The following is a 25,653-nucleotide window of genomic DNA, read 5'->3' on the forward strand; positions in this document are numbered from 1 at the left end:
ACTTAAATAGCTTTAGCATTCAAGTGATTTAGAAAAAAAAATCAATACAAACATTTTGTAAAAATGTGTACATATACAAACAAAATGTAAAATGTTCCTTAAAGGTTTTCGTGCAATAGGAGCACCAATTTGCCTTATAAAAAGGCTCAAAACACACATTTAATGACGTGCAGTAGAGAAGGAGCCAAGGGTATAACATTGGATCCGACAAGTCTTTCGCCCATTTCATCATGCTGTATCTTCAAAGTCAACTATATTGCAAACAAACTGGTGGGACATTTTGGACCATGCGGGAATGGTAGCAGGAAATGGAAATCTTGTCTGAAGAAGTATAGTATCCAGATGAAAGGAGCTATGGGTGAGAGGCAACATTTTTTCCAAAATTGTAATAGTCACAAATTAGTCCCATTGAAACCGTTGTGGGTAAGAGAGCGAGAGAGGGAGGTCAAGGTATTGGCATGAAAGTAAATCTATGTATTGTGTGGCACAGTGGAAATAAATGGGAATACGCTGGTTGGGTAACTTAACGATAAAACACGCCTGGTTTATTCAGAGAATGGAAGGGGGATAAAAATCCAACACTTCTTTCATTCGTTTTCAACACTGTTCTTGCCAGGGTGGAAGGACACTGTACCCTATCCCGAGAAAAGGAAAACTACATCCTAGATTGTTCACCAATCAGTCTCAGGATACATAGACAGAAAACCATTCACACTCAAAATCACACCACCACCAAGTAATCCTATGCTGCCTGCACGGAAATCAAGCAAAATAACTACTGCATAATCGGGTGGCTTAAAAGCAACAACAAAATATTCCGGTGATTAATTTTTATTATAAGTGGATTAGTAGAAATCATTATAGATCTGGAACTTGAGTAGAACTACAGGAGAAAAAAAACTATTACTGGGCATAAAGCACCATTCGGATTTCCTTATTTATTCCTATTTTTTGGAGCCGTTTATATTGTAACTATATCCGACTAGCAGGGTGTTGCAGCATTTACGCAAGTAAATATGGTCCCTTAAGAGTTCTTCGCCATTATGCATAATAGATATTTGATTCAATATATGTGTTATCATAAAAATTAGCTCATTACAAAAAAAGGAAAATATAAATCAGCCACAAGAAAATAAATAAAAATGAGTAAAAATGTGACACTTCTGTGACATGTAAAGTCCTTTGGAATCTTAAATATAAAGCCATGCTCTGTATTGGCTTTTTAAATGGCTCTTATGGTGACTGAGATCTGCTTGATCAGGCTGCTGTCATGTGCTTTAGCATTATGTTCCATCATTCAATCATTTCACCTTCATGAAACTGTTTAATGCCAGTCTAGGTTTTATGCCCTTGGGCTGCAGTACTGACTGCTTGTTTATTTTTCAAACATTTTAAATTATTTAACTGGAGCCAAAGAAAAGGTTTCCAAACTGTTGCCATCTTCCAAGAATGTAAAGAGTGCCAAGAGACTTCTTCATACATGGCTTCCTGCCTGGGTCTAAATAAAAGATGAACCTGTTTTCTTCCTATTTTACAGAGAGCAAAGCACCGTAAATTACAGCAAATTAGCAGGGCCAGTCATCCAACAGCTGTGAGAATGTCAATTGAATCTGACAGTCACATAGCACATAGTTTAAGTGGAAGAGATGAAAGTGTTAAAAAAATGAATGACTGGCATTGATCAGACAACACAAAACATAAAAGAAAATAAAAAAAACAGAACCAAAACAACTAATGCAGACATTACCTTAAACATCATTACTTAAAGTAAGTTCATTTATAGTTGTAAATATATATTCAAAACAAAGATTAAAATATTGAGTCTCTTCGGGTGGTAGCGAATGACTGTAGATAGTCAGATTCAAAAATAATAAAAATTAGAAAAGAAAAGAAAGCCAGATATTATCTTCAACAAATAAAACTACTGGGAGTACTGGACAGCACATAAACTGTTGAGTGACTGTGCAGTGTGTGTACGCCGCGTTTACAGATTTTGATGCGTTGCTACTCGACATCCACCCAATTTCCCATGATTTGGGATGCTTTAAAAGTGGCTTTCACTGCATGTTTTCACTGAAAGTAGTACAGTCGTTTTGATCTAGCCCTTCTACTTTGAATGAGGAAAAGTATGACGTTTATTGTGCAACAATAAAAAATAAATGCAATTGTGTTTCTTTAACTGTAACGTTGGGTCGCCCATCTCCCTCTTTAGCCATCATGCATTTGACTTGTAACTAATCTCACAGTGGTTCTATTTGTCTAATCAGTTAAAGGTCGCCAGCTTTCACAAAAAAAACCTCCATTTTTTTAAACTAGGTGTCAATTAAAGCAAAGGACTTTTAAAATAGGGAAGAAAAAAAACTAAAATCATTTAAGATATAACCCATCTTCAGTAATTTATCTGCAGTAAAGCAACTTTGAATTATTTTATTCCAAAAGAAGGCCATCCTATATCAAGTGAAGTCTAATATTTTGTTGGGTATATACATTTAAGTAATTACAGGTTGTGGGTGGAAATAAATTTGATGAATTCTAATCGATCAGGTGACATTGAGGAACAATCAGATTATTTTAGAGTTCTCGACCTTGGCTGTGATTCTATTCTAATGTTCATCATCACTTTTAAAGTTGTTTTTTTTCAAACACAGATAGGTAAACAATAATGTATTTGGACTGTTTTCAATTTCACTTAATCAACTCATCGTTAGACAAACAAATTCAATTTATGTGGGTGTTTTTGGGTTAGTTCATGCCCATTACAGTACAAGAAAAGGAGAATGGGAAGCATAATCTATGAAATGTTCAACACTCTGAAAACTAACCAATGATGAGTTGGAGAGTTACTTACAAAAGGCGTGTAAGCCAGTGAGCAGCAGTGATAGCAGCAGAGTGGTAACAGGCAGCAGGAGTGGAAAGGGGAGATGAGCAGCACACCCTTTGGCCATCTTGGTTCCAGTGGGCGTGCAGGGGAGGGGGTTGGGATGGGGGGCTTATCTCCGACCCGGCTATAGAGCCAAGGTCCCAACTGCACCAGGAAGATTGAGTTCTGTGGGCTAGATGGTTTGGCACTCTGCAAAAAAAAGAAGAGAGAAAGAACGTTATAACCTTAAAGTTAGGTAATGTTTATGGCACAATTGTTTCTGTTCTAGTTGGTCAGCTTCTAGAAAGGAAGAAATTTCCCTACAACTGGTGATGGTAGTTGACCTTAGAGTTAATTGTATATTTTTAATAATCCAATAATTCTGGATCATAATATCCCTTGCTATTTTAGTTGTAAAGACAATACTCCAACACAAAACCATTACACCAAATATTTTAAATTACCCCTGTGCAAGTAAGGATGTAAATTTTAATGATGAAAGTATACACACAGGTGACAAGATAAATTGCATAGATGACTTGAAGAGTGATTTGCTGTTTGTTCTAAACAATAAACAATGTAGGAGGTACAGAAAACCTTGCCATGCCTGGAGGAGATTACACCATCCGTGCACAGAGGATGGCCAGGGTTATGATTTATGTTATTCTCCTTAGGGCATGCCTTTTTTATCTGCACCTCTGCTAGCTATATAAACTTCACAACACAATTACAACACCTATTGTTGTTGAGTGTGCAAACCGATTATAACCTGAGGCCATATGTAGGATTCAGTTTAACAATGGCTCTGCGTGATTTTTGACTGCATCTCAATGCTCAAGTTAAAGTTAAGGTTGAAAGGATACACTAAGTATAGTTTCACTGTTATCTATTCATGTTATTTTACATTGTTAATGTGACAAATTGGTGACAACTTTAAAAAATCTGATGATTACAACTATTATATAACAAGTTTTGTTTGCACCGGTCTCTAATTGCCCTTGTGTTATTACATTGCGCCAACATGGTTGTGCTGTAGAACAAAGAAGATAAAAGGGTAGTTAACCAAGTATATCGTTTACCACTAACAATAGATCAGACGAGTTTGTGGATTTCCAAGTAAGGAAACACCTTTCCTTGGTAACCAAGAACTCTTATTTTACTGGCTTATAGCAAGTAATAAAAATAAAACTGTGATGTGCTGAAGAGCCAGTGAGATGTACATGTTGAAAAACCCAAAGTATGACCTGTGCTTAATCCAAATATGACTGGTATGAGTGTTGGTTCACATGAAACATGCCTTGATGAAGCCTTCAGTGGGCATTCATTCTGAAATAGAGATAAGCTTGTCACCAATAACAGAAAAATCCCAATATTTTCAAATGACAATTATCACAAATAAAATAACTAGCCCATCCTCTGATAAAATTAAAAGGTGTGTCCCAAGACTCACTCATTTCCCTCACCTACAAAACAGACCATTAAACATCTGCCAGGCGAGAGCAATTACAGCAAGAATGATGACACAATTTCCACTGAGTAATGGCAATCAATAGTCACTACACACTCCCACTTAGAAACAGTCAAACTATGAATTAAGATGATTTTCTATTTGAATATTGGTACTAATGTGTTTGATAACTGAGGTTGAGATATCCACTAAAGCAGGGATGTCAAATTCAAATTGATAGTGTTTAAAAATTAAAACTGGGACAACGCTGCAGCTCAAACTCATTAATATTTCAAATTTATCAACAGTCCTGAATGCACCCCTCCTCTCTACATATCTCACCATCTTCATTTGAAAACAATCTTATTTGATTTGTTGCAATTTAAGATCATTCAATCATTCACAGAAGTCATGCGGGTGAACCTTTACACCACGAGGCTGCCAATTCAAAATCATTTCTAATGAAAGTATTTTAAACTACAGGCCAAAAAAAAGAACATAATTCAGTGATAATGTAATTTCAACAATAAACAGTCCCTTGGTGAGAAAATATTTTTGAAAATCAAGTTGTCAAACATTATGTACAGCTTTCTATCTGCCAGCTGATGTTTATTTTTTTACTTTGGTTAAACCTAATTAAAACACCTAAAGTGACAGTAATTAGTTTTAGTTGTCTTTATTCCAGCCAATCACCCATTTTCTTGTTTTGACATAGAAACACAAGGAGATTGTTTAAAATAATAGCTCAATACACATTCCCAAATGATACATTAAAAATATGCAAAAGGAGTGTGTGTGAATGTAGGTGTATAAGGATTCTAAAAATGTGACTACCTGATCAAAATAGTCATCCTTCAAATTCTCCATGCTATTTTTTTTCTTCTCTCTCATTTCCTCCCTGAGCTTCCTCCTCCTTCAAACTCATGCATACTAAACTATGCTTGCATTGCAGATGTGCAACCAAGGAGCCCATGAATTTGCATGGAACTGCAGGACTATTATGTAAATGGTCCAGTACATCTCCAAACATCATTCTTTCATTTCCATCCAGTATATCCTGCAAAATCTGTATCAGAGTAACTTGATACGGGGCATACCTGCCATTAGGCGTTATTCATAAAGAAGCCCCACAGGAGGCAGAAGAGCTTACAAAACAAAAACACCCATTGCCCAAGGATGTCTGAAGCATTTACATTTTAAGTGTAAGATATATGAAGGACAAGCTGCTCCACATACTTTATATAGCAGGTAAAGTGAGCAATTTGAAAAATATGAATTTTGAGATGATTATAAGTGAGGACTTAGTATGAAGAAATGGTGTGGACTAAACAATACAAGGCAGTAATGTTTTTCTACTTAACAGCCAAACGTGGGGTCTTAAAGTCAAAATTCATCTTCGATGAGGCTGAGTTCAATAGGCATCAGGTTCACACAGCAGGCCAGTGTGCAGTCTGGTGCTTAGGAGCAATGGTCAGTCAGTTGACCTCCTAAATGCAGACTTTATTGCCCAGCAATTTTGTGCACCAATATGGGGTGACACTTCACTCAAAGAGAAGATGAAGACACACCTGCAGACTGTTTGACTTATGCCTCTCGTTTGCAGCCCCGGCGAGCCAGCACTAGGGTCAAAGGTCATGTTGTATTGTCCATGATGACAACCAATATGTGTTTGTGGAAAGAAGGTATTGATGGGTGGTATAACAGAGAAAGTAATGCATTAAATGAGTTTGGGCTAGTAGTGGAAAGGTGAAACAGGTGCAAGACAGTCCTTGAAAATAAAGTAGTCGTGGATTGGATGCATGTCTGTGTGCCGGGGCACAATCTTTTGGCTTCCTGCCAAAAGACTCAGACAAGCATCACATCACCTGGCCTAAGGCTTGAGTGCTCTTTAAAATTTCCCACAAAAGGGTGAAATACGCGTTTGAAGGGTGGCAGGTAACAGCTGTGGAAGCAATGTTAGTACCAATTTTGCAAATGGGATCATGGGTAAGTGATAATGAGAATATTTGAAGAGACTAAGAGGAAAGAGGAATGAAAAACTGATTATCAGTGAAGAAAATCTTCCTCTGGCAGGGATCAACATTTACGGGTGTTGAAAATGTACTTCCCAACCGACCATGACAAAAACAACGAAAGGCTAGCCAACATCCTTTACAAATCAGTTTTTGTTTTTCTTTAGCAATAAACACAATTTTATGGCTTGTACCCGAAGCAACTCATAATATAAAAATATTTTCTGTAGTATTCTTCTCAGTGTAGAAAATGCTATAATTATAAATGTGCATACTTACACTACTTAGGTACACAGATATAGGAAAATATATAGCAATAATAGACTGCAACAGCAGATAAACCTACTTGGTGCCAACTAAATGCTCAAGTTATTGTCTGCTTTGTCATCTATAACTCCATTCAATTTAATAATCAGGCTGGAGCCTTTGCAAGGGTACTTTTCAGAATTCAATTAAATCGTGCTTCTTGTCCCGAGAGAACTTTGATTAGTTCTGTTTCAAGAGCAGGGGGACTCAGACAGTTCTATTCCAAAAAAAGATGCAAATGCACATTTAAAATCTAAGGGGCATGAATCTTCCAAGAGGTACACAGACAAAGTATTTACTTAATTTATGAGAAATTATGTATTGATTATTAATAGTTTATTTTGAACATTATTCTTTCAAATGGAAATAAATAGATGAAAGCTAAAAGGCCTTACTCAGTTGGCCACAAAATAGACAGTTTGCATTTGCTTAAGAAAAAAAAGACAATGTATGTTGCTCTATGTGGACCAAATCAAGTATTAAACTTGAACAGTCTACCCAAATACACTTTTATCAAAAAGTATCAGTAAAGTACTTTCACTCTGTAGTGTTAGCATACCAAGTGATAGTTGGTATAGTCTAAACGTGCTTTTTAAACAAATAAGGCTTCCCATAAATACCATGGGAAACTCCAACTGGGCACCGCAATCCGATAACGTAACCGTGGGTATTTCTTGCAATACATCAGAATTTTCAAACAGAACTTGTCCTGATTGAGATAACCCACAATTCTTTCTTTTTTTTAATCAAGTTTCAGTAGACATGTCATATCAGCACACAATAGCTTCCTTGTTAAATAACCCTGATTAAAAGTTGACAACAAACAAACGTTTGACTGTGAGGGGAACATGCCCAACTCCACCAAAAAAAATAGCTACTTCTTAGAAGCCTTTATGTGTGTAATTTCCATGCAACCACCCTTATTGATTGTGACAGATCACCACGTGACAACATAAAACGTAATCTTTGTCCTAACATCTAAGTACACGGATTCACCATGTGACCTGCCTAGCATTCAGGCACACAACGGTGGTTGTGGGATGTGATGATGCAGCCGGGTTGGCATTAATTTGGTTGATGAAAAAATACTCTGTAAGCAGATGTGTGCTGCTTTTGTTTTCCATCCCACACATCGCAACAATGGGTTGATTTGTGAAAGAACATGACTGTGGAACACACAATAACGACGATTGGAAAGTCAGCGATGATAATACTGCAGATTTTAGAAACGGAGGCTGTTTACACAATGGCACTCCAACACCTAACATATCGTATCATACGGACATAGAGAATGAACATCGGTTTCCAGTTGTAATAAGTCAAAAAAATATAATAATGCATTGTTTAACTTTTTTTTACTTAAAGGTGTCAATGCGGTTTTAAAATGGTGGTAACTTTGGATGAGTGTATAAGAGCTTCCACGACTTATTCGCTGACTCACTAGGTTTGTCATTTTTCTTCAGGGACACTGGTCTTATTGTTGTACTCTGTCACTATATATGAAGTAATTGTTGGAAAAAACATCACTTATTTTGAAATGTCAATATGAAAAAGGCTTCAAGACGTGAACTATCAAATATAGGGCAATAAAGCAGTTTTTTTTCAAAACTTCTGTCAACAAGCATCGCCAAATGGGAACTTAACTCCAGACTGGCAAGAAGCAGTGGCAATAAATAAAATAGGTGAACAATTAGATGCCAAAGAAAAATCCTAAAACTTTATTATTTCAAACACCTCCAATGTCTATGTTTTGCTTCATACTCATCATTTAGTACTTTTAACAACTTTGCAGATACTTTATGTGGACTATCATGAAAAGTTTCTCCCAAGCTCACTCTCACGGCAGCGCATAAAGCATATTGGTAGAAAGAGTGCGACTTGAGTTTTTATAGTCCAAATGCATCGGTTACATATTCAATTTCATTCACATATGAAAGTAATAGATTTCGGGAAAAATGGAAACCTACTGTTCACAGTAAAACACCCAAAATGCATAAACAAATGGTAATTGCTGCCTAGTCTCCAAGAGCAATCTCTTAGTGATTCATAGATGAATGGATATAATGTTATTCGGCAATCTGTTCAAAAAGCTTGCAATACAATACTGTCAGAATGAGTGAGTTCGCTTCTAAAGAATGAATTCAATAAAAACCATGTAACACCAGTATTTACATTAAATTGTCTCAGTGACAGAAGCACAGCAATTCTTGAGTTTGCGCATACAGGGAGCAAAGCTGACACATATCCCATACAAAGCACCAATGTCTGCTGTCAATCCACCAATGAAACAACGTTCCTTGTGTCTAATATTTAAGCAAAACAGTTCTGTACATGTTTTTCACTTTATCATGTTGCATATTTGCATTTTTTGGATCACATTGATTATTAATGGGCCAGAAAAAATGAAGCCTTGTTTGTTCCAAGAGCCCTACGGCCTAGAAATGCATGGAGGCTAGTAACCAAAGGCTTTAATCACAGAAAGGGGAGTTGGCTGGCTGAAGAGTCATGATTTGTTGCAAGGGAAGGAGATGTGGGGACATGGTGATGGAAATTGAGAGAGGGAGCGTGAAGGCAGGTGGCTATCAGGAAATGGTTTTAAATAATGGCTTCAACGACAGCGAGCCAATAAGCCATCAGTACCAGTGACAGCGCAGTGCTGGATTATGCATAAACAAAGCTCAAATGAAGGCCTGATGGAATGTGCTCTGAGTGAAGGTGATATTGATAGAGCTTGACAAGTGATGGACTCAAGAGCAAGCGACACACACCTTATTGTCTTATCATAGAAGACACAAACACAGGTGTGTACATGCAAATACAGGCATAAACACACTTCTGATGGGGCCCTTGGGACAAGAAAAGTGAATCTAGGATGGGTTAGGACAGCTGTCCACAGAGCAGCAAACGCATGAAAACTGATCTGTAGATGTGTGTTTATTATATATGATTGCATGAGTATGATGGGTGTGTGTTTATGGCCTGCCGCTTCGGCACACCTCAAGCTGTTCAGCTGTCATCAAGCCTGCTCAGCAAGAAGCAGACTGCTCCATCTGCCTAGCCCGCATCCTACTCTCTCTTCTCAGGAGACCCTGTGCGTAAAATGTGCCTTTTCTGTGTCCATATATACTGTGTATGTGCACAAGCATAACTGATGGACAAACGCTGGGCGCATACCTTGGTGGTGGAATGGTATGCATGAAAAGTAGTAGTACTAGTAGTATCAGTGGACATAAAAGATTTACTCTGTTACAATTAATTTAATACTATTTTACATTCTGAGTGCTAATGAGAAAAAGGAGGAAAATAGATTGTTCAGATGATTCGGGACTGACTACATTATTAATGTTGCCACTCATCCTCAAACTCATCTTGATTGTTGAGAACACTGAAACTTCTGTTTGGCGATATTGGTAGCAAGGATTGCATAACCACAGGTCAGATGATATCTTAAATTATATTTTACTAAAGCTTCATCAGAAATGTACTTGATTATGTCGACAAACATGTTTTGTTTGATCCACTGAGGCAGTAAACACACTACAGGCTGTTTTCCTATTTTTCTTTTCATATCATTCACTTCTGCTACTCTGTATGCCCTCACTTAATTCCTCTGACAATCATTTGTTTTTGTTTATTTTTTTCCCCAAAAGTTCCCCTGCTGTTGTGTCTTCTTTCTCCCATCTGCATCCATGTCTTTTTCTAACAGTGATTCATCTGCCCAGTTTTTCCCCTTGTTCCTTATATACTTTTCATTCTTCACCCCGTGTCAATGTGTGTTTCACTTCTCTTCAAGCACAGGAATGTGAACCAACAAAACAACATAAGGGTTGTTTTGCATCATCAACCAAACTGTGCAGGGCACACAATTAGTGTAAACATATAAACCTGGGTCTTCATGACATTAAAACAGACTTAAATACCATAAACTTCATTTATTCATCATCATTCCCAATCCCCATTCACGCCGGGGTTGCTGGAGCCTATTCCAGCAAACTACGGGCACCAGGTGGGGAACACCCTGAATATGTCGCCAGCCTTTAGCAAGGCACACGGAGACAGACAACTATTATGCTCCACACTTATACCGACGGGCAATTTATAGTATGTGGGAAGAAACCGGAGTACTTTAAGAAACCCACGCAAGCCTGTGGAGAACATGCAAAATACACACAGGAAGGTCCGAACCTGGTCTTTAACATTCGATGTCAGAACTTTCAAGAATATGCTTTAACCACTGCCCCACCGGGCCTCAACATAAATTTACTTGCTGAAAATATGTGCATAGCGTATTGACAAAAGGAGTGGCAAGATAACAAATAATATAATGGTTCATATAATATGTTTCAGCGATGGAGATACATTCTCATGTTCATCATAATGAGGATCATAATCATCATCAGTACTAAAAAGAATAAAGCCCCAGTCAAGAATGAGGATGGGAGAGAGACCAGGGTCAAATGACAACCTGACATTTGAGTCAGAAACAAACAAATCGATCAGGATTAAAGGATCCATCTGTCTGTTTACCATGGAAACGAAGAGGCAGGGATTATTTGGAATGGAAGGAAAGCGAGATGTCGTAAACCGCTCTGATGGTGTATCGATCGATAATGGGATGTTGTCTCGTCTGAATTTTATGGAATAAATTCTGAGGAGGTCCTGTTTATCCTTGATGACTTTCTATCTGTGCTACAAAAAGTATGACTCTATCCAATGAGTAGGGTCACAAGCAATGGCTATATTATTGGTCACATTTTTTTAAAAACTGCATTAACATTTTCTACACCCAGAAAAAAAAAACATCTTGAAAGAATCGCAGAAAGTTAACCTGAGCGGCATTGGATTATATTAACCTTTCAGACTATTAGCATATGGAGACAGAGAATGAGAGGAGAGGAAGAACTAGTACTGCAGTACTGGGCATGGATTGAATTAATGAGATCGTACCTATCTGCATGGCTGCACATCTTGACTGGGCTTCGGATGAGGACATGCATAGGGAGAATGGAAGACGAAATGGGGAGCGGGAGGTCAGGCCAAAAGACTAAGGGAAACACACATACACAAAGCCAACACAAACACTGCTTGAAAGCCTCTCATAACCAGCTACCCATTCATAACCTTCAATTAACCTTCCTTCTGAAGACAGGCAAGTGTTCAAGTAGTCTGCTGAGGGCAAGACTGGCGAGCACTTGCATTCATGTATGTTCATGTGTATTAATGTCACAGTTCCCTCATTTGCTCTCATGCATCTGCTTTCCGCAAGCTGAAAATCAATTCATACCAAGTGTCAACCCTCCCATTTTGCTAATCGTTTGATCCTCATTGAAATTCACAAGGCTCAAACCATAGATAGCTTTATTAGATTAGCACTGAATATCTAAATTAGTGGAAACATTTGCAAATCTAAACTGAAATGTCTAAACAGAAAATCGCACAAAATTAAATGAATATTAGAAAGGTATGTTCATAGTCAACAATAATGCAGTGTATTGCATAGGCAGGGTTTATTTATGACGAACTTATCTAATAAGACCTCACCACAATTCTCATGCTAAGAAACTCTGGGCTCCCAAACTGGTGAGTCCCCTTCATTAAAGTCATATGGCAAAGGTAAGATCATTTGCATAGATAACAATCAGAAGCCATAATATCGGGCCGAAAATGGCAAATTGGCTGTTTGATGTTAATCAGAATGTAAGAGAGCATTAAATACGTGACATTTAGCTAATTCATTAAACACAATAACTCCAGCAATATTAACTCTACTAAGTAAGAGGTTTATAACAATGGCTAAAGGGATAACATTTTTATTTGTGGATGTTCTTTGAAAACAAAAACATTTAAATCAGCTTGTTGATAACTTCACATCGGTACAACCACAATGCAAATGCCTGTGTGAGCGTGCACGTGTGTGTATTGTCTGTGTGCAAGTTAAATCACGCATGTGCAGCTGCCCGAAGGGAGGTCTGAACTGGAGCTGATGAAGCCTCTATAAACATGAACATCTGTGAGTAGCTATTCATACTATAAAAATACGGTTGAATGTAGAGTACTGTGTCAGTGTTCTCAAATTTGGTTGAACCACACCCACTCTGAATAGCCCCTTTCATACCAGCTCTAGGAACCCGAACTGGACATTAACCGGAGAAGCTGAGTGTGAGACCACAAATGTCTGAATCTGTCTGTCAAAACACTGGATAGATTTAACTCTACCATTTCTCTGGTGAAGATTCAGAACTGCAAAGTGGTCACATACACGTTCTGGGTGCTTGAATCTTTACCGTAAGCCCCATAAACTAGTCCACCAAAGAGATTCTAAAATCATGTAGACAGTCATTATTGCCGCAAAGAGAATAATACTATAGTTCCTTCACACTGTTCAAAAGGTATCTATAGCTATTGCAAGTTTGATCAATTATCAAGCTGTGTTGGTAATGAGTAGACAGCATCTTATATATAATAAATAAATACAATAAATTCAAATTGTAATCAAGTTGACATTTTGCTAGTTGAGTATTATCAATGCGAGTGATAAGTGGAAGCTGGGAAAATGGAGTTAGAGTAGAGAGTGAGCCTTTTAGACTATTCCAGGAATGTGAAAACAGAAATAAGCCTTGGAAAAAAATGTAGAAAGGGAAGGAGGGAAAATCAATGCCTTGTCTTGTAGGGAAGCCTATTCTGAGGGTGCAATTATGCTAAATAGTGTTGTTTATGCTGTATGTGACCACAAAAAAATCACAACTTGGTTAGGAACCAAGTAAAACAATGACTTGAAGGGGTAAAAACTAAAAACAAATTCGTACAGATTTTCTAAGCTCGACAGACATTTTTGCCATATTTGTGAAAATGCAAAATGGCATTAAATAACACAGAGACCTGTCTCTAGAAAAATAAAAGGTTTTCTTAGCCCAAACATAAGAACTATTATCATTCATTCTTAAAGGTAAGATCGGGCCAAAAAAATCTGACCCAACACGATCTGACCTGTGGGTCCAAAAACCATTGATTAGGGCTCAAGATCTTACCTCTAATTCATTCCTATTTCATTCTGCTCAGATGCAAGCAGGAAGAAACCAAGCTACGTTCATCTGCGCCTAGCACTTCAGATCACCTGTCAATTTTTTCAGCTGAGACCTTTTCCATCTGTTGCCTTTAGCCTATTTCAAGCCCAACAGAGGTCAGCCAAAAGAAGCAACTGTAACCAAGACAACATAGAGGTTGAAGGTAATTTAAAATAAATAAACGTCACTGCAGCACTTTTATTATCGTTGTGCCAAGGAAGCAGTCTTAGAAGAGTCAGGGCCTCTCTTTTTATAAGCAGCAGCTTTCAGGTACTGTAACTCTCATCACTTTTAAAATGCATAGTACAACTGTTCCATGTCAATGGACTCCATCCAACACATGTTTCGATAAGAAATATTAAATCCCAGGGACCAGAAGACCCGAAAACGATTTAACAGCTCATATGATTCAAGAATATTGCTGGGCTAATTTTTCCTTTTCAAACTCCTCATATTATCTATATAAACCCTCACCTTGTTAATGTAGAAGTTATATCTGATGAATAAAATTCCAAAATAAATAAGAAATCATATGACAGAACTAAAAGTAAATATATTTCAGATAAACTAGCCAAAATCATATGGATTTTTTTTACCTTTACGACTGGTCCAATGTTTAAATCATCTAAATTAAGTCCATAACCCTAACCCAAAAAGAACCATTGTAAAGATGTTATTAATAATTTCAATATCATGTCATTGGCTGCATTTGGTCCCCTGGCTTTGAGTTTGACCTATGCTTATTGTCACAGGTTTTGTTGTGTTTTTGAGACACTGTCGAGCATGACCCTTGTGCTTGGATTCTTTGTTTTTCTTCTCCCCTTTTATCTGCACTTTGACTGCTGGGTCAAATTGACCTGAACAATGTCTATGGGATATAAACATGGAGAGGAGTTTAGAAATACATTATAATTATGTTCACTGTTGACTGGACTAATTAAGGAGAGCAGTAGTTTCATGATGAGAAAATACTTTCTAACTATATTACCGAGAGTTTAATACTTTAAAAGTGGTCAACCTGACCCCGAGCATATAATAACAGCAGGAATAAATGCTTTTTTCAAAATACTCTGCCCAAAAATATGTGTTTATCTAGTAACATAAAAAATGTATTTCCAGCACCAGCATTGACTGTTTTGACCATTTATGAGCATCTTTATTTCCCACGGACATTCTTTCTTCCTACTTAGCCTCATGCAATCTTTCCTTCCAATCCTCTTGGCATGACAACCTTGGTTTCCAATGACAACATGAGTATCTTCTCCTTTCTCCACTTTTCATTCTCTACCATTTTTTTTTCTTTAGGAATGAAAGGAAACAACTTAAGTATGCACATATGCATGCAAAATTATCCATTCATCCAACTCTCCAGAATCGTTGCTGACGGTTTTGAGCTCACGCCAGCAGGTCAAGCATATGCAATCGCCTCATCTAACATCCTACACCAACTCAGATTGAGCAAGATCACTAACTCTGAGCAAAAAATATCTTGTGCACTCAAAGTCAAAGTGTAAATTGGATGTGTGAGTGGGGTTTACTTTGTAGCACATTAAAATGCAGGTAGGCAATGATTTGAACTCTTGAACGCATCTTAAGTGCTTGAGATACAATCTGCAGCGTCAAAAATGCAAATGTAAATTGTGTCTTCTGGGCTTGTTGAAGGTCAGTGTGTCCTGCTGTCTGTTATTTGAGAGTCAATTACAGTGTTGTTTAGCCAGCAGATAAAATGAAGTCATGAGGACTTAGAAGCCAAAGTCACCTTGAGATCAGGACTTGTTGGGGGCTGTACAATGATGAGCTCTTGAAAGCAGTTGAAAACAGGAGAACATGGAGGGCTATGGCTCAGACAAAAGAAAGAACCATGCAGTACACTGATGGAACTCTGGTCTCTTGAGCCCTTTCTAGGCAATGCAACATAATTCTCTACTGTTCAACATGTTTCACAGAAGAATGCATCTCAACACTCATTGGAACATCATAAATAATTGCAGCTAAAAATGATGTTATCATCAAGTATTACAAATGTACATTTGTTGCGTGAGTACACTCAAACGACACTATTACAACCACTACGGCAGCATGCCCATATATTTATAATCTTATGAACTCTTTAAGGTTCTTCATATACATAGATTTTTTTTACATGTGACTACAGAACACCCACCAAATATCAATGGTGCCGTGACGCCTCAGATACAACTTTAGTAAAGAGAGATAAAAAAAATGAATCAGTGTGTTCCACCAAACAAAAATGTCAACCCAACCATTTTGCTATTCATACTGCATCTAAAACACTCACATTCTACAATGTATAAAGTATGGAGATGCTATTGTTCTCCCACTTCCTTCCATCTACACTATCCCATGTAACACGTTATTTATTCCCCGCCAGACTCCCGAAGGCATCAACCAAATAACCAACTGTGATGTACAATAGAGGAGGACATTCCAGTATTAACTGGATGGGCTCACAGCCTGGGTACTTTGTATCAGTAGATGTTGGCCTCTGTGTGTGATAGAGCAGCATATTGTAAAAGTGACAGGGTGTGTACTCGTTTTCTTCACGCAAACTCAAACTGAGTATTTCCATTATCATCGGTGCACCCTCTGAGGGGTGGAATGAATACTATATTTTGCACATAGTAAAATGTGTAAGTTTATGAGGATAGTATATTAAATTTTGTGTCACAAGTTTTTCTACTACATATTGACTAACATATAGACAGAACTGTTTGCTAAAGAAATTACTGTAGTTGTCGACTGCCACCAGTGTGATACCACTAATGCTTCAAAAACATATTCAATAATAAGATAACAAGATAACTTAAATGCATAGGATTGGCACAATAACTGACTTTTTTTTTTATTGTAGAGTAGTTTAAGTGTGGCCAACTGGGCAAATCTTATCTGGCATAAATTCCCCTCCAGTCCTGGCACAAACTTCACCAGTGGCAGCTGGAAAGTGAGGCCATGGCCCTTTTGGTGATTCCATAAATGGGAGTACCCTAGGGCATATAAATGACAGTTTGGCTGTGGGTGAAAAAAAAAGACTAAACCCAATCTGCTCCCTCCTATTTTGTACTTATGTTGCATCCTTCGAGGGCACTAGTTCAAATGTACTGCTGCTCTTTTTATCTGCGTGAAAATGGGGGACCCCCGGCCTACGGACTTCATCCGGATTCTCAGCTACAATTTTAGACACCATCCTGTAAACCATCTATTTACCCATGCAGCCTAAATTCTGGTGTGCCATAAATACAGATAAGTCAAATCTTGATTGTCAACAAGTGACGGTGTTGAAAAATCAAAATCCACAAATACACCTGGCGTTAGAACTGTGTTTTAGAAGTTTTTTCTAGTAGAAATTAATAATGGAAAAATGCTTAAGGCGTTGAAATAAAAACATATTTGACATTTTCTGACATATCTGATAACAGTCTTTTTCTATTATTCCTGTTAACGTGAAAACTTAATAAAAGTAAAGGCTGACCTGCTCACCTTGAAGTCAAGAGTTCAACTCTGGTTCCTGTCAAAGAGTGGATAACTTCTGTCATACTTTACATAAATATGTCATTTTCTCTCTTTGCAAGCACAGAGAAGGTTTTGATGTGCTTCACTGCAATGCACTTCACACTATGAGATGCACAGAAAGTGACATGATCTTCAATGGTTCTTGCCTCGGGTGGATTCTCCCTATCTTCGTTCTCTTACACACTTCTGGTCAGGTGTAATACAATATTTCCTACAATAATTTTCACATCCACACTATAGTATGTGGGCTTTGTTTTCATCTCACTGAAGGATGAGGCAGCATGCGGCTTGAAAAGGGGGTTCCGGTTACGGAAGTTGTAATTACTGACAAAGCATCATGATCTGTTTTTTAATGCATGGTTCCATGTTGTTGTGGGAATTAAATGTTAAATAAATTTCTACACTGCGCCAAACTGTATTGAGAGGATGACATATGGATTACATCGAACATAGCGTGGGAACAAGCATCTACTCTAAGAGGGATCAGCATACAATTCAATCACCCCTTTTCCACAGACAAGCATTTCTGTAAAGTAGCCCACATACTCAATGCCCGCCATTTTTCATAAACTGGGACGCGTATCCCCTGATGCATAGGTATGAACAATCAGCGTGGCAGTCAGGTAGTTGCTCCTCCTTAACCCTAGCAACTGCAGACTGACATCCCCTTCCATCTCTTTTAAAATCACCTTTCTTCCTCTATTCCTTTCTCAGGGAACTTATGTGACTACACTAGTGGATGCTCTCCCTATTTCTCACCCTACGAGGCCATAATATTTGGTTGGGTATTTTGTGTGTGTTTATTTATTTTTTGTATCACACACACGCACACTTATTTCCACCCATTAATTATCTGCTTACTCTTAATTCCCTTTCTCCACACAATGACACCCCTCTGCACACACATGATTTTAGTCATCCCCATCAGTTACCTCCCACCCTTAGGGCAACTGCGTGCCCCCACCCAAACACACACAAACACAGAGTGCCAGATGTCCCAAAAGTTGAGGCTCCACAAAACTGACAAAAGGGACAATAGAAATGGGACATTGAAGATTGATTAGTGCTTCTGACCTTTCTCATTTCCAAGCGTTTAATACTGCGCAGTCATTAAGAAAATATCCCAGGATTATAGCAGGCTAATAAAAACAGTAATTGCTTGGATTATCTGAGGCAAGTTTCTATGTACTGACACACTTATCTTTATTAATAATTTTCATGATAAAAGGTTGTTAAAGTTATCGAAATATTAATATGATATGGTGTAAATGTTTGAGGTGGCTTAAAGCAGGTACAGATTTCAAATGGGGTTTTGTTTTGTAAATGTGGAAAACTATCCCTCTGTTGTCTTCCTTTCATTTGCCGACACTTCTAACACTCAAAGCACTTGCATTTATCAATATTTACAGCTCTAAAAGAGTCTTGTCATGAGCACAACTGAACCCGGCTGTGGAGAAATGTCTTCACTCTCTTTAGATCTGGCCCACTAATCAAATACTAATGTCCCATTTCACATTGAAATTGAATATATGCTCTAATGAAAAGATCATTTTACTTTCCATGGTCACCATGAAAGGTTAAAATTCAAATGTTTACTCAAAATTCAAACAAAACAAGCTCCCACTGACAGACAGATTGCTTGTTGCAGGGACCAGACCTTAGAGCTGACCTTTACAACTCAGCTGTCATGCATTTAGTTTTGGCAAGGCTAAAAGTTTATTGCCTCATGTGGGTTCAGAAGCTAAAATTAGAAAAAAAACTGTTTGGGGCAATTGCTTCCCAGATACACTCTTCATGCAGATGGTTCAACAGGCTGGCTAACGGCCCGCATGAGCTGTGTTTAAATGAGCTAACTGCAACCTGCTCTAGCCAATGAAGCAAAAGAATTGGAGGTCCTTCTCAACCCCTCCCCAGTGCCACATGTCTGGAAGCTCACATGGGGTCACACCGCCTGGGCATAGGGCAACCTTTCCTACCAGACAACCACAAATGCTTGAGAAGATGAGGCAGACTGCCCAAGGGTAAAGCTGCGCATCAATCTGGCAGAAGCCAGCTGGTAATAACACTCAAGATAGAATGTGCCTAACAACCAGATAAAAAGAAGGGGACAACCAGGAGAGTGTGTACCTCAATTCCCAGGTGTTTGTTGCAATTCCTTCAAAAAATGCAGTCTTCTGTTTTCTCTGTTTTAACAGTTGGCAATCTATGGTTTGGACCAAACACTTTAGCCTTGCAGTCAATCCATCAACAGGTGACCAATTTCAAATCATTTCCCATTTCTGAAACATGTTATGTATTTGAGGCAGACAACCAAATCAGAATGGCACACTAAAGCAATATCAGCTAATCAATGTGATTTATATCCTTAAAAAAATCCCCAAAAATGAATAATAAATCAAGTTGTACAACAAGTCATACTAAATACTGATTAGTCCCAAATCTTTAAATTTAAGTTACAATTACTAATTATCAAAATCATAACCAGGCCATATTTATTGAAACGTTTTTTTTTTCCCCATCGGTAGGAAACATGAATCAAAATATTTTTAGTTAACCCCCTACTTGTAAATGTTTAACTATCTCCCTGAGTACTTTCATACTAATAACCGCAACTCCTATAAATCTACAGCGAAAATATTGAATCATCTGCTATCTATTGAAAAACTAACAAAATCAGTATTATTGTTGAAATTACTCATCATTTAGTGTGTACTGCCTATTTCTTCCCTCATACACTTAACCTACTTCCTTAAACTTTCCCTTGAGATTAATAAAGTGCATTTATTATAAAGAGTAAAGAATGAGCCCGCCCCCATCCTATAGCCCTGGTGGTTATGTTTTAGCAGGTAATAAAACTAAATAGATAACTAAATGTATATTCATTCTTTTGATTGAGTGATTGAGTTTGCAACAACCCTTGCGGAAACACAAACTCTAATTGCAACTCCTATATTATATGGCTTTTCTGTCCTTTAAGCATTTTTTTGAGGTGGGTGGTCTATTTATTTATTCATTTTAAATTTCAGAAAAGGGAGTTGTCTACAAGGGGAGAGGGATGATGCCACACTGCACAGGCCACGCTGCCTACCATTTTCAAACGGCACTAATTGCACCTCATGTTACTGAAAGCGTACTGATTTAGCTCTCTGGGCTAATTAAAATGAATACACACAATTAGCTCTAAGGGCAACAAAACCACTATTCATGCACATAATTTTCCTTTCCTCTTTGCAGCTGTTATTAACTGTGTAGCTGCATAAAACGCATTGTGACTAATTGCAAAGCACTTGATGCCACCGAAATGGCCACAAATTTGGATTTGATTGAACTGAACAAAGCAATGGTTATAAAAGGAAACGTGTGACTATTAAATGTTAAGCCTAAAATCAGAAAGAAAGACATTTTCAACACCGATTATGCCAGGAACCATTTAAAAAGCCCAATTTGTAAAATTAGGGATTTTGCATCTAAAAAAAAGGCATCTAAGGTCATTCAAACTGGGGTATAAAAATAAGACATTTATGCCTGTGGTCACAAACAGACAGCTCAAACAAAGATGCATTATTATTAAATGCTACCTTAACTTTATTTCTGTGCTGTTCGGTCTGTTTTGGTGATCTGATTTAAAATAAAGAAACTAGAAAGACTTATGACACTGTTTATCCTTTATGATTGTGGTAAAGAAACGGTAAACAGATCATTATTTCCATTTTGTCTTCTTTTAGTTTGTGAGCATTTTTGCAGAGATAGAAGTAGCTTTGCTTCCTGTTAGTTCATATTGTTGATTTACTTTTTTGTTCTTCAGAAAACGCTTTGCCTATTTGATCGCATTAAAAGTAAACTATAGGTACACTTCAATAAAAACAGATCAGAGTAAAATACATTTTAAGAATGATTAAAAACTCCAAAGGAAAGTCTTACTTGAACATTTTTGATCACTTGACAGGGGGGAAAAGATCATTTCAGGCCACAATTCAATTAGTTTTTGTCCAACATCTCATTACAAGGCTGGAGCTCATAAATTCATTGATCTGAGTTATTTTTTTCCCATCAAGGCAAAAAAAAAAAAAGATAATTATTATAAAACTGCCTTGAGTGCTAAGTGACAGATAGTAGTTCCGCTGAACCTAACAGCTTGTCGTTCCCCTTTGTCCTTCTTCCCCATTTATTTGACAGTGATAAATTATTTGACAAAAACCTCTATGTATTTACTGTCAAAGACAAGTTCATCTTGTCATCGACCAAAATGTGACTCATCAGAAAACAATAAGAATGACATAAAAAAGCTAATTAAATCAAATATTGGAATGCAATATAGATAATATGGAATTAAGCACAAATCTATTCATTATGTCTTTTGAAATAAATTCATCCCTTGAGACAATGTTATTGTTCCTGATAGTTCTGGTCTTGACCCTCACATTTGACCTTTCTCCATTCCAAGACATTTATTAATCCCTTTTTCTTTATTCGAAGTTACTGGATTGAGCTACTCTGCAAGGCCACATTGTATCTAATTACACAAATTAAACTTTTTTTTCTATAGATTGCAGTTGCTATCGGGGAGAAGAGCTGTGTTTAGCTTCAGGAAAATTCAATTCAAATTAGACTCCCTTGAATAATTAAATAATTGACAAAAAAAGAGGGGCACATCTGGCTTGGGGCTATATTGAATGTTTTTTTTTTGTAGATGTACAATATATTTCCCGATTCCCCCTCTTTAAATCAATTATTACAATTTTTTAAATCATTTTTTCTTTAGTTTTTAGTTCAACACCCATTTTGCAAAATCTAAAAATAAATATTTACAAAAAATTTCCTGTTTTCGACTTCAATGTTTAAGATACTTCAAACTATTATTTTGTATTATTTTTTCTTTTGAAATGACAAACATAATCAAATAAAAAGCTCAAATGAACATTGCTTTAGATCAATACAAACAATTGACTATTTAGGGCTTTTGATCCAGTTCAACCCGATATAAAAAAAAATATATATCTTAATATTAAATCGAAAATAGTTCTTTAAAAAGTATTCATTTTTCCATGCAAAATATTAAACAAAAAAAGCTGAATCATGACCAATCAGAGTATGTCCAAGTATACATTGTGGCTGTATACATAGATGAACAACTTTTAGGTATATTGTACAAAATTTAGTGTATCTAGTGCAGCCATAGAAAGTAGTAAATATTGTTTTTCTTCATATAGACACTGAATCCTATGGACAACTGTGTCCACCAGCCTACTCACATTCTGGGAGTCAAACATTGTTCCCTAGTGTTTTTACCAGCAATTTATATATAAACGAGGTATGTTAAATATGCACGCACTGTTACCAAGAATAACACACTTCGATCGCGCCTTTAAAACGTGACATACGGCGAATTAATGAGGAAAAAGTAAACTTACTCGGAACTTCTACGACAGGACCCCACATACGATGGGGGCGGGGGTGGTAGGAGCGTCTTTTTAAAAATCCTTGGCTTTCTCCTTTGTGAGTGAGCGGTCGTACTTTTTCCACAAAAGACAATCTTGTGTACTATATCCCTTGGGACGAAGGAAAAAAGTATATATTCCACTTTTAGCTATGCAAAGAAGTCAACAACAAATGGAGAATGTAGCATAGATAAACACATATAATTTCCTTTTCTGATCAGAAGCTGCAAAGCGAAATCTCCCCAGTGAAAGAAAGCAAAAAAAAGGAACATAGAAATAACCCACGGTAGTTAATCCGTACGCGAAGACGCTGAGCGTGAATCTCCAAACGTCTCCTCTCTTTTTCTTTCGTTATCTCCACGTCGCAGGTTTTGGAGTCTTTTCTTCTAAATCCACCTCTTACGATCGGACCGGCTGGGGGTTGGGAGACAGGAGTCAAATACCCCCACTCTTACCCTCCTCCTCCTCTCCGCTTTCTGGGACTGAATGAAAATACAGAGCCTTGTGCTGCGTTCACTGACGCCCCCCAAACTTCCTCTCCACTGCTATCTTTAGACGCAACATCCACCAGTTGGTGGTGCGTTCAAGTTCCTTCACAGCTACATATTCAGGTTCATTTGTAAATAAACCACCATGTAACCAGATTAAATCAATACTCCTGTCTTTGCTTCACTCAAAGTAAACACATTAAAGAATAATAATCTACTTAAAACAGGCTCAGTTTTTGTTTTTCTTGTTTCCAAGTGTTGTAAGATCAATCATTTGGTATGTTCCAAGAAACTCCAGAGGGGCAAACTCCGGGGAGGGAATATGGAATCGACAAAAGTAAAAAAAAATAAGTATATAAATAAATATAAACCTACCCTACTATATCTGAGATTGCCAAAGGAGGTTGTCTTCAAAGCAGAATAATTTACATGGACACTACATTAAAAATTCTGATTTCAACCTGTTTTTTTAGATAGATACAAATTGGATTAGAATAATAGATTTTGTCAATGAATAAAAAATAATAATTTCAAATATAAATAAAATAAAGGGAAGCTTGGCATTGGTTTTGGACATTTGCCTCACTTTTCGTGATGGAATATAATACGTCCTCTCAATCCTAAAATAAGGAAAAATATTAAATATTTTCCTACTCCTTGAATCTCTTTTTATTATTTTAAATCATCCAATTCTGAAATTATCTCAGTCCTCTCCCACTATTCAGATAAATCAGCCATGATAAGTCCGGGAAATACTTTACTATAAAGAAAAGCCACTTCTCGTAACACCTATTTATGCAATTCAGAATGGTTAAGAGCCTTGAAATATTCACCATTACACAATATGGCAATGAAAACGTTATTGGAACATTCAGAATGAACTACAGAAGCGCTGAAAAAAGAAAAAGTGCTAAAATTTACTGGTTCATTATTTTGTGTGGACTTTTGTGTGGGAATGCAAAGAATAAGGGATGGAAAGAGGATTTCTTTGCAATTGGTTGCCTCCTCTTAAAAAAAATCCAAATCCCAGTATGAAATGTAAAACACTATAAAGATTATTAAAATCAACGTGATCAATTTAGATACTGCCACTCCTCCCCTCAAAATAAAATGTTAAAATATATGTTTCCCCTATGACACATCATTTATACCACATCCCCTTGTTTAATCTGCCCAGGAAATCTGAGCAGTGAACCAGGGGTTTTGCTTTGCTTCCCCTAGTGGTGCAAAGCGTAACATGGTAAATTTCACTGTGGTAGGAGAAGGTACTCTTTGGACAAGGTTTGTGCTTTGGAAGGATGAAAAGAGCACTTAACGCATGAAACGTGCAATGCATAACAGAATAATGAGACTCCTCGACAGCAGGAGCTTGTTCTCACTCTACATTTTGTTTTCCTTTTGAGTGTTCAAAAATGCCATGTAAATGGAGAAATTGGAAGATGGGAGAGTGCTCAAGGGAGAGTGTTCAATCGTTTGCTTTGTGTTAGAGATGCATGTAACAGCATTTTAGTGTGTGAATGTGCTCTTCGTTGTGATAGAGGAACTACACGTTTTTTCTCCACATGTGCATAACAAATGTACCCATCTATTGAAACAAGAGTTCAGAATGCTATCAAGCATAGAATCATAAAATAAATCAGAAGGATAAATTTCGTGTATGTTTAATAGTATTGTTTGTTTTGAAATTTGCTTCAAATGAGAACAAGAAAAATTTCTGGGGAACAGAAATAAGTGTGTGCTGTGCTGTAAATGGAGGCGGTGCTCGGACGTCTGGTCGCTGGTCTTTTGGTCGCCAGTCAAATGGAGAGTTTACTGTTGAAGCCAGCTCTCAAAATTAAATTCATGGGAGAAAGTTTAATATCTAAGAGAGAGTTTAATGCCCAAGTACAGTTTAATATCCAAGTACATTTGATCAGCGACCAAAAGACCTGGCGACCAAAAGACCGGCGACCAAAAGACCGGCGACCATGAGACCGGCGACCAAGAGACCGGCGACCAAAAGACCGGCGACCAAAAGACCGGCGACCAAAAGACCGGCGACCAAAAGACCGGGGACCAAAAGACCGGCGACCAAAAGACCGGCGACCAAAAGACCGGCGACCAAAAGACCGGCGACCAAAAGACCGGCGACCGAATGACCGGCGACCGAATGACCGGCGACCGGAAGACCGGCGATCAAAAGACCGGCGACCAAAAGACCGGCGAACAAAAGACCGGCGAACAAAAGACCGGCGACCAAAAGACCGGCGACCAAAAGACCGGCGACCAAAAGACCGGCGACCAAAAGACCGGCGACCAAAAGACCGGCGACCAAAAGACCAGCGACCAAAAGACCAAAACGTCCGGTCACAATAGAGGCAGATTACTTACATGTGTGTCATCGGCTACCATAGGAACTAAGAGCGTTAGGGGATCATAGTCATGTCAGAGGGAGAATTCGATAGACAATACACAGTCAGTTTGTTCTTAAAATTAACCAAAGTATCTGTTTTAATCCCAATTTTAAG

The 25,653-nt window shown here is 37.6% G+C and overlaps 1 protein-coding gene across 11 annotated transcripts in view; it reads right to left on the minus strand.

The window, feature by feature from the left end:
* ptprsa (protein tyrosine phosphatase receptor type Sa) overlaps window positions 1-25,653 on the minus strand; it is a 149,454-nt gene that overhangs the window by 85,214 nt on the left and 38,587 nt on the right. For 7 of the 11 annotated variants that reach the window (XM_077717261.1, XM_077717254.1, XM_077717256.1 and 4 more), the window contains one exon: window positions 2,849-3,070. In XM_077717261.1, the coding sequence (XP_077573387.1) occupies window positions 2,849-2,945 (97 nt within the window). In that variant the 5' untranslated portion in view covers window positions 2,946-3,070. Of the gene's footprint in view, window positions 1-2,848; window positions 3,071-22,631; window positions 22,770-22,943; window positions 23,162-25,653 lie in introns of those variants that run through there. The other 4 variants (XM_077717255.1, XM_077717257.1, XM_077717258.1 and 1 more) reach the window with 3 other exon arrangements.

Source organism: Stigmatopora nigra, chromosome 5 (assembly GCF_051989575.1).
Source record: "Stigmatopora nigra isolate UIUO_SnigA chromosome 5, RoL_Snig_1.1, whole genome shotgun sequence".
NCBI classification, from domain to species: domain Eukaryota; kingdom Metazoa; phylum Chordata; class Actinopteri; order Syngnathiformes; family Syngnathidae; genus Stigmatopora; species Stigmatopora nigra.